Consider the following 11,214-nt stretch of genomic DNA (forward strand, 5'->3'; position numbering starts at 1 on the left):
CCCTAAAAATAGGGATTCTACACTACTAGGAAAACCAGGTTTTTATAAATGTAATCGTGCACATTGTGGCCTATGTGTTTTCACAAATCCAAATAGAATCGAATTTAGTTCATTTATCACAAAAGAAAAATTTAACATTAATTCACATTTCACGTGTGATTCTCCCTTTGTTGTCTACCTATTAGAATGTGTATGTGGGCTCCAATACGTGGGGAGGACCTCCAGGCCCCTAAAGAAGAGGTGGGGGGAACACAAAAGAAACATAGAAAACAATATCAAAAACCATAGTATTCCCAAACATGCCAGTCTTTGCCACTCCTCACCTACTGATTGTTTTTCTATATTCCCATTAGAACAGATCCTACCCAAGTGGGGCAGGAACAGGTTTTTACATTTGAGACAAAGGGAGACCTTTTGGATTTGGAAACTCAAAAGTTTGTCCCCTGGTGGTCTCAATGCCAATATCGATATGGCAGCTTTTAACTAGTTTTTTAATATATTATAACATATATTTTGTTGATGGTATCTTTATGGTGACTCCCACTACCATTGCCTTATGTGGAAATAAACATAGATATAACATTACTGGCGATGGATAGATATATCGCATTCCATGTTTGATGCCTTATGGGTTGTGGTTTCAGCCATATTCATGGAATATGCGACGTGTATTGGCGCATATATACATGTAAAGCTAGATATTTTATTTGCATATCTTTTGTAAATATGTTTTACAAGTAGGTATTATCTGCACTTTATGTGATTACTAATATAGATATAACATGTATGATGAGGGATAGATATACCTTATTTCATGTGGGATGCCTTATGGGTTGTGGTTTCAGCCATACTCATTAGATATGTAACGTGCATAGGCGCCTATATACCTGTACAGATGGCCATTTACAAATATGTTTTATTAGTAGGTTTTATCCACACCATCCATTTAATCATCTAGTCTCACATTTTATTTATGTGTATACTTTTGTATTTATTTATTTACGTTTTATGCTACAGATATCTATAACTTTAGGTATCTTATATGAGGCTTATGTATATAATATTTTGATGTATTATCCTGAAAATATTGTATTATTTGTACCCAGATTGATAGATATTCTTGTTTTAATTGTTTTATGTTTGCTTTTTGTGTGCGCGATGGGTGTCACTACTAAGAGCCTCCCATTGTATATATCACTATTTAGTTTCTTACTCGTATTTATACTACATATATTTATACATACTTATTCCATCTATGTGCATTTTAAATATTACTTTTAAATGTGCTCGTGTAATATAATCCTGCACGATTTTTGCATATATAATACGAGTGGCAGTTTTTTACCCATGCTGTACACTTCACACAGAGGCTTGAACATTATTTCCTCTAACATTGGATAAGGATAACCAATGGTAGCTCTTGTAGTGGTCACACCTCCACGCATGCGCTGTTCATTTTAGAAGACGCCGAAAACTCGGCAATAAAAGTTCGTGGTTTTAATCATTTTGTATATTGCACCTGAGGAAACGGTCAGGAAAGACCGAGAAACGTTGTGCTGCTATACTCTAAATAAAGTCTGTTTGTTTTTACTAGACTTTTGCCACGAATCATCATCTTTATTCTATCATATATTTTACAACTTCATTTAACATTTGGAGTCAGTTTGATACATTGTATCCAATAGTGTATCTACTGTCATTGGTGTATCCATTAACACAAGTGGACGATCCGGCCTGGTGCTAAGCTTGTGGCTGGTCACTGCATGCTGTTTGCCTGTCGCTGCTCCCTTGTTCCAGAGTTGCTCTGACATCCATCAGTGTGAGTTAGCTGGACGACTCCCAACAGTCCAGAAGGCATTTGTGACACTTCTCAAGTGTCATACAGCTTGTAAGTACGGTCTTACTTGTACATTTGGCGTGTTTGAATCATCTGATTGTGCACCATGGTGGCGCCTTCTTTTTTTATCTTTCACATCTACAGATCTTAACATCTTGGGACACCAACAAGAACTTCGAAGAAGCAGCCTGCCATCTGTTCCAGACTTTTGAATCTGGATTATGGACTAGACGAACTGTCCAAATTTCATTTAACCACCATCTACCAGATTGGTTTGATTGGGACTTTTTATTACTCTGTATATATATTTTGTAATGTTCACTCCCATATTTATATATAAGGGTATTATATTATAGTATTGTACTATATGTTGACATCTTCACTTTTTTTACACAGGTTATTGGCGCACTGGTTTTTTTCACATTTAATATTTTTTTGAGGTTTAGATTAGATGACACGGACTCTGACCCAGAAGGGGGCTCCTCCAAAGAGTCGGAGAGGGCATCGTATAACGTCTCAGAATTATACTCAGGCGTAGACAACCCCTGGGCCGAGCCGCCATAGTACACCCTACGCATGAGCTTAGCAGAACGTGGTAAGGCATGGATCACTTTCTATACCGCCGTATGCAGTTGATCCGCTGAATCTAACGGCCAACGAATCTCTCCCACAGGAGTAATGGTTGGACCCTGGGGGGCTGCATGTGCAATAGGAGATGGATGCAGGGAACGCACCTCACGGGACGGGACCCCTCAGAGGTGGATGGCTTAGTAGTACTAGACATCCATTTAGTCTTAGATGTCGTAACTTTATTAACGCATGTGGAACATAGTTGAGCAGGCTGTTCTACCAGAACATCCTCACAATAAACACAGGAATGAGACCTAGTTAAAGAGGGCGAGCCCTTTAAAACGTCAGAATCCTCCATAGCTTGCGCTGATATTAAGGACTAGATTAACTTAATAAATAGGAACCTTTATAACCTCAAATGGCTGGGGCACTCACCACCTCCTATGACCCTGAATACAGAAACCGTTTTGTCTCCTGCGCCGCAAATCAACAGAGGAAGTAGATAGCCACACCCGGTCACATGGAATGCCTGGCAGGAACCGCCCCTGCATAAGGAGAAAACGCGCCAAAAAGAGAGCTACGCCATACTCCAGTACGTCACCTGAAAGTTCCACACCTTGCCAGACCCTAATCTCGCACGTAACGCAGCAATGACACAATAAACAATATCATGTATAAACCCCCCCTGTTCAATAATCTCCTTTCCAGGAATATTAACCCTTGATTCTTTTAAAAGATAAAAGGCGTCACACTGTGACCCTGTCTTCCTTGTTATCATTATATAATAAAAATGAAACGATCTTACCAGAATCTACGCTGTGGAACAGGAACACGGCCCTTCAAGTGTGACAGGTTAATAGCCTCGCTCCTGACATGGACTTGAGTTTAAAAAGCAGGCAGCGAAATTCGTTAACGCCGATTGCTTGTGGAGCTGTTAAAATGAGTCGGGATGGGTTCGCAGAAAGACTCTCCCTGCATCTCCGGACTCTAACTTTCATCCATGCTCTCACTGAGAGGCTGACAGGACTACTTAAAACTCCATTCCCATTCCGAAGAGTACTACCCTCCATAAGAGATTACTCTGATCTTCGGCACTTCTCTGCCGTCCTCCTGTGACGAAAGGCAAAGAATGACTGGTGGATGAGGGAGGTGGGGGGAGGTATTTAAGCCTTTGGCTGGGGTGTCTTTGCCTCCTCCTGGTGGCCAGGTTCTTAATTCCCAACAGTAATGAATGAAGCCGTGGACTCTCCTCCCCTTTATATGGAAATTAACCCTACAAGCTCCCTAATTAACCCCTTCACTGCTGGGCATAATACACGTGTGGTGCGCAGCGGCATTTAGCGGCCTTCTCATTACCAAAAAGCAACGCCAAAGCCATATATATGTCTGCTATTTCTGAACAAAGGGGATCCGAGAGAAGCTTTTACAAACATTTGTGCCATAATTGCACAAGCTGTTTGTAAATAATTTCAGTGAGAAAGCTAAAGTTTGTGAAAAAGTGAACAATTTTTTTTATTTGATCGCATTTGGCGGTGAAATAGTGGCATGAAATATACCAAAATGGGCCTAGATCAATACTTTGGGTTGTGTACTAAAAATAAATATATACATGTCAAGGGATATTCAGGGATTCCTGACAGATATCAGTGTTCCAATGTAACTATCGCTAATTTTGAGAAGAAAAAAAAAGGTTTGGAAATAGCAAAGTGCTTCTTGTACTTATTGCCCTATAACTTACAAAAAAAAGCAAAGAACATGTAAACATTGGTTATTTCTAAACTCAGGAAAAAAATTAGAAACTATTTAGTATGGGTGTTTTATGGTGGCATTTGATGTGTAGGATTTTGGGGGCAGGGCCGCCACTAGAAATTTTGGGGCCCCTGACAACCATTGATCAGGGCCCCCCCCCCCCCCCCCCTTTGACATGTGCAATTTTTGACCATTTGACTAAAATATATATGCACTTTATTCTTAAGTGTCTATTTAAACTTGGAAATGTTGTAAAGGTAGTAACATACAAACACACAGACACACTCATACACTGAAACACACACACACACACACACATAAGGATTCACATATAAACACTCTAGCAGACACGCAAAGAAACACACAAACACACTCAGACACAGACACCCAAACAGACACTCAGCACTTGATTACATTGACCTGACAAGTAATGAGGTAGACTACAGTTTTGTAAAAAAAGGTGATTTAGAAAACAAAATATGGAGTTCTGATTATCTTTTTGTAAAGGAAGATGCCAACTAAATAATGAAAACAGCATGCAGTGGCTGAAAGGAAGGGCCCTGAACTGCCTAAGCAATAATTTAAAGGTTAAATGGTGGATTGGTGACTTCCATAAAGGTCTCATTAGTCTCAAAGTCTGTAGAAAGGTGTGAATAATCAGTAGTAAGGTCAAAATGTCCTAAAAAAGGAACAGACAATAGACACACACAAGCTCACAAACTTGCACATACACCCAAGGAAACACCGACAGAGACAGCCTCAGAAAACACATAAAGACATACACACACACACACACACAGAGACACCCACAGAAAACACACAAAGACATACACACACAGAGAGACAACCACATAAAACACACAAAGACATAAATACACACACCCTCACTGAGACATCCACAGAAAATACACAAACACATACACACACCCTCAAAGAGACACCCACAGAAAACACACACCTTCACAGAGACATCCACAGAAAACACAGACATACATACATACACACACACACCCTCACAGAGACATCCACAGAAAACAGACATACACACCCACCCTCACAGAGGCATCCAGAGAAAATACACAAAGGCAAACATACACACACCCTCGCAGAGACACCCATAGAAAAAGCTCAAAGGCATATGCTCACACCCTTACAGACATCCACAGAAAATGCACAAAGACATACACACACACCCTCATAGAGAGACCCACAGAAGAAAAAATACATACACACTCATAGAGACACAAACCCCTAAATCAACAGTGTGTGACATGCATGATAAAAAAAATTGCAGAAATTAAGAGAACACTTTTTAAAGAATCATATTTGTAAATGTGTAAACAAAAATAATTCTGTGAATTCAAAATTGTATATTAATGATCTGGGTAGATGGTTATATGAAGAAAAGTACTTTTAAAAGGTTGACATATGTTTGTTTGTTTTTCCCCCATTTAACCCAACCAAGAGCACCACTTCAAATATAGTGTACAAATGTTCCCATCTGTCAGCTGTACTTATGTATTTTGAAAATGCTGTACTCTATATGGTCTTGGTGGAACCATAAGCTCTGATACTCATACCATTAGATCTGGTTAAATGCAGGATTTAGACTTATTGGTATGTATTTAAAAATTAAGTCAGCTGTAGTGTAAACTGAACAGTTAAGTTAACCTGTCTCATTTCAAACACTGAGCAATCTTAGTCTGAGAGTAACATTTTATGCAGATGTAAAACTCTTAGATAAAATGCCTCCTTGCATCTGGAAAGTCCTTGCATAAAGGGGCAGTAAACTGGAATGTAATGAAAATATATATAGTAATAAAAAAAACTAATATCTGCCAAAAGGGCACCTACCATTTGTGTATTGAGGAGAAAACATTTCTACATGGCTTTAAATATAGAATTTCTACAGCATTGTCAAATAATCATAAATACACTGCTACATATTGCTAAAAACAATGTGTTTTATGGACCCCTGGCCCCACCATACAACTACTACCACACTGAAGTTACAATCCAAAATTCCACAAAGAAATAAAAAAAATTTGCTAAGTAAGTCCTACCTCCTCTGCAAATGAAAGTGATCTGCCGTCTGACTCAGGCACACACTGTACAAAGTTCCAAGTCTGTCTCACACTGTGCATAGTGGTTTAGTGCACACTCAAAAATCCTCTCAAATACTAATACTTTACTCCTTGTAATAACATTTCCCATGATCAATTAGCACTCTGCTGTAGTACCCACTGGTGGCTGCCAAAAAAAATTTTTTTTTTAGTTCTTGACTCATGGGGCCCCCCTGGCCCATTGGGCCCCTGACAGGAGTGACCCCTGTCACCCCCTGATGGCGGCCCTGTTTGGGGGTCAAAGTTAGAAAAAGTGTGGGTTTTTTTTTACATTTTTTCAAAATATTTTATATTTTTTTTATAATAAATGATAAGATATGATGAAACCAATGGTATCTTTAGAAAGTCCATTTAATGGCAAGAAAAACGGTATATAATAATATGTGTGGGTACAGTAAATGAGTAAGAGGAAAATTACAGCTAAACACAAACACCTCAGAAATGTAAAAATAGCCCTGGTCCTTAAGGGAAGGAAATTGAAAATGGCCTTGTCCTTAAGGGGTTAAAAATGCACATGTATCTAGTCTTCTTTGCTGTGTGCAGTTACAAATTAATTCAGTCCATTATTATGTAGGTGTGTGATCAAGTGTCCCTCAGTATTAAAGACAAGTATCATTGTTCACCGAATTCCTGTGCACCAGTTTGTCCTAGAACAGTGTTTTTAAATTCCATTCCCGGGGCATACTAACAGGTCAGATTTTCAGGATATCTTAACTATATCACAGGTAAAATAATCAACCAAGGAGTAACCATAATTGTTAACCTGCTCTCACCTAGGATAATCCTGAAAATCTGTTATGTTAATGTGCCTTGAGGACTGGAATTCAGAAACTGTCCTAGAATATGGTTTAACCCTTTGGGCCAATCCGAAGTAGTTCTACATCATGCGGTATATAAAAAGGGACAATCTATTCCAAATATTTTGTTTAAAAAGATAGATAATTCCTTTATTACCCATTCCCCAGTTTTGCACAGCCAACATGGTTATATTAATATACTTTTGACCTCTGCGATTACCTTGTATCAAACCTCTTTTGACAGCCCACTGATCACATGACATTTTATTTATTTATTATCTATTGACTTTTTTAGCCAATAAGTTCAGTGTCATTCACAACTTCATGGGAGAGAGCACAATGTATATATATATATATATATATATATATATATATATATATATATATATATATATATATATATATATATATATGGCCCACATGGATTAGCAGTCTCTTGTTGTGAAAGTTAATAAAAAAAAAAAAGCATGTGAAAGAGGCCCAATACAGGAGTAAGTCAGCAAGGGTTCGCATTAGAACAATTATTTATTTTTTTTTTAAACTATAAGTGCTTTATTTAAAAAAAATTAATTTCTTTACACTGGGGTTTAATAATATTAATACTCTGTCCCATTGGACAAACTCGGTTTTCTTTTCTGGGGTAGATGAATGTGTGACATCAACACAAAGGAGTATAGATTTGTGGCGTCAACAGCCTTTCTAAAGCTGTCAAACAAGCTTGCTTTCTCTTTAGCATGCAATAGGTTAATGTTTTGTCCAGTTCTGAGAACCAAAACAATTTTATTTATGTAGTAAACCAGAATAATCAACACAAACGAGTTGGGGCCAATGTTTAAAAAGAGGCAAACTAACAAAACTGATTACTGAATGTATTTATATTGTGGCTCCTGTTAAATACTTTTATATGCCTGTGACAACATAATGGGGATCAAATTGAAAATACTGTGAAATAACAAATACAGGTAGCCCTCAGTTTACGCCGGGGTTAGGTTCCAGAAGGAATGGTTATAAAATCGAAACTGTTGTAAATTGAAACCCAGTTTATAATGGAAGTCAATGGAAGTGAGGGAGTTAGGTTCCAGACCCCTCTCAAAATTGTCATGAGTAACACCTAATACATTATTTTTAAAGCTTTGAAATGAAGACTTTAAATGCTGAACATTATAAACCTAATAAAATAATTAATTACACAACACAGAATATATAATTAAACTAAGTTAAATGAACAAAAACATTTGCTAAACAGCATTATAAACCTAATAAAATAATCACACAACACAGATTTTATTTGCATTTTTCTGGAAACAGTTCTTTCTATGCATTCCAATCTGGACTGATTTATAGACAGGAAGATCTTGTTCCTTTGAAATCTGCTCGATAGCTCAGGTCTGGTTAAACTGATTAATTTCAGCTTGCTTGGCTTGCATATCTTTGCTGCAACACAAGCGGACAGCTCTACCTACTGGCTATTTTAATCAATGCACTGCTTCTCAATGCTTTTCAATAGCAGTCACATGACTGGAAAAAAAAAAGGTTGTTATTCTGAAACGGTGCAAATTGAACCGTTGTAAACCGAGGGCCACCTGTATATAGTTAATATTACACAATGGCTGTCAATAAAAATTAATTATCCATGAAGAAAGTTCCTATAAAACTTTTCACCCCTACTTATGTACGACAGTGACACGTTTAAATGAGTGCTCCAACCCCAATACAAGGGCAAGTTATGTTGAGTGGCCTGTGGAGGATATGATGGCTGTAATCAAATTAATGCCAATTGCTTAAAAACTGTTTTTGTTCTTGGTGTGATGATGGTAAATGTTTTTTTAATTTATATATATATATATATCTTTGTGCCTGCCAATCACAGTACACTACTAGTATATCATCCATTAGTGTGCCCTCATCAAGTGGCATTCAAGCAATAAGTCTATTATGCCCTTCATTAATGGCAATCAGTGCACCCTCTATGAGTGGTATTCTTCCAGCAAACCTCTATGCGACCTATAAAGTGTCATTTCATTGATAGTTATTCATTTATCCTTTTTTTTTTTTCTATCATCAGTGCAGTGTGCCCTCTCCTAGTGGCATTCTCGCGGTGCAGCCTCCTCAAGTGACATTCATACCATATGCCCACCACTTCAGATGGTTGTTAAGTGATTCTTCCCAGGCTGTAGTCACGCAGTGTGGCATAACCTTGAGCCGGTTATGAAGCGTACCCCCTATGATTCATTAATATTGTTACCTTACCATCTATTAAATCACAGGAACACCGGCAACAATTATACAATACATAGATGGTACAGAAATGCAATCACAAAAGTCAGCAGAGCATTAAGTGTATCATGCACGCCCCTTTGACTCACCAGAAAGCGGGTAGATCCTGTGCCTTGGTCTATAGCCCCTACTAGAGGTCCAAGTACCAGCCTGTTGGAAGCGGCCATGCTGTTTCTGTGTTCTCTAACCGCTTCTCCTCTCACACTGCAGGCGCACACTAGTGTACTATCAAATCCTGTATCTCTCTGTCAGGAGCCAGCATGCAACTCCAATCCCCTCCCCTTGCCTCTGTCACTACCTTTTTCCTATGTGTTCACATAAGGTGGATTAACCATTCTGTAACTGCTGTTAAATTAAATTGTTTCAATAATTCAGTCAAGAATTCAAATGACCTACAAATTGTTCAGTATAATGAGATATTTTGTAAATGCCAAAAGTTAATTTCATCACAATACACATGCAAGAATCGTTTTCTTTATTTATTTACTGTTTTATTTAAAGCTGACTGTATTCATTTGGAATTGGTTATTTACTGAAAAAACTGTTAAGAATAATCTTCTAAGTAGTTTTGTAAACTTTGTAGATTCATACGTAGGCTATTATTGCATTATTTCAGTATATAGCTTGAGGATTAACGGGACATCACGAATATAATCCACCTTAACAGGAAAACATGAGTGAGAAGTAAACTAAGCAATGGTGGAATTTGTATCTGAACTCAAATGATCATGTGAGAGAGAAGTACACCATCAGCTGGGGCTACAGTCATTTGATTTGTAATCACAAGTCCTCTGAGTACAGCATTTGTAAAGGATAATCAAATGATTCTCTTCCCAGTATCATTCTGAAGCCCTGAAAATCTTTCAGCACCGATTCCCACCCCTTTGTTGGCTAAAGGTGGAATAGCATATTTGCTGGGCATTTACGCTAAATTAAGTCACACATATAGAAATGTATGTTTTGTTTCTGCAGAATATGAACCTTCTATTACAATTGTTAATGTGTTTCATAATATATTGTGTTAAATGGCGTAACGTTGGTTTCAATTAATGTGCAATGTATTTTAAATAAGGCTAATGCTATCACTGAAAATAATGAGACAACATTCTAATCCTGCCAAAAGTTTTTAGAATTGCATACACCTTAGATATTTGTCAATGAAATAAACTGCAGCATCTGAATTTCCTACTTCTGATGCCAAATTTGGTCATATATGCTAGTGAAAGGAAGAATTTGTTTTTTTTTAGAAGCCGTACTGTAGCAGCCAATGCATAGACAAAACAAACACCATTATTTACACTTGTTTTATAAACACAACACTTACATACACACACAGTCCTGGTAAATTACCAAATGTAACTAGATGCTTAACTGGGGTGCGTCTGATCTGAGTCTTAAGTGGGCATAGGGTTTCCAGGTGTCCAGTATTAAACTGGACAGTCCAGTATTTCAACTGGCTGTCCATTAAAATATATACAAGAAATGTACACATAATTTGAGGCATATGGATTATAGGTCCATGCAAGGCCATGGGTTAAATCTGAGGTGTAATCCCAACAGCACCTACCAATTTCCAGTGATCTACATTTGATTATGTGTTATTTTTGTGAAGAACTGCTGTCAATCCTATATAGAGCATATACAAGAAATCATTCACATATAGAAATTTAGCAACACACAACACAACCTTTAGAAAAATAGCAACACACAGCACAAACTTTCTTTTATTACATATAACTTTTTTAATCACTTTTATATAGTTTGCATAAATAAGGAGAGGGGCAATAGACTCTGCCAAGATATATGCACATCTCCCAGTCAGATATACCATGGGAATAGAGTCCTGTATGGAAACAAATAT

At 37.6% G+C, this 11,214-nt stretch overlaps 1 protein-coding gene across 2 annotated transcripts in view; it reads right to left on the reverse strand.

Moving 5' to 3' along the window:
• The window catches only part of GK (glycerol kinase), a 270,759-nt gene extending 261,166 nt beyond the window's left edge, over positions 1-9,593 (reverse strand). For both annotated transcript variants that reach the window (XM_053707603.1, XM_053707602.1), the window contains exon 1: positions 9,443-9,593. In XM_053707603.1, the coding sequence (XP_053563578.1) occupies positions 9,443-9,520 (78 nt within the window). In that variant the 5' untranslated portion in view covers positions 9,521-9,593. The remainder of the gene's footprint in view (positions 1-9,442) is intronic.
• Positions 9,594-11,214: the final 1,621 nt, after the last annotated feature.

The sequence above is a fragment of the Bombina bombina genome, chromosome 3 (genome assembly GCF_027579735.1).
Source record: "Bombina bombina isolate aBomBom1 chromosome 3, aBomBom1.pri, whole genome shotgun sequence".
Taxonomy (NCBI): Eukaryota; Metazoa; Chordata; class Amphibia; order Anura; family Bombinatoridae; genus Bombina; species Bombina bombina.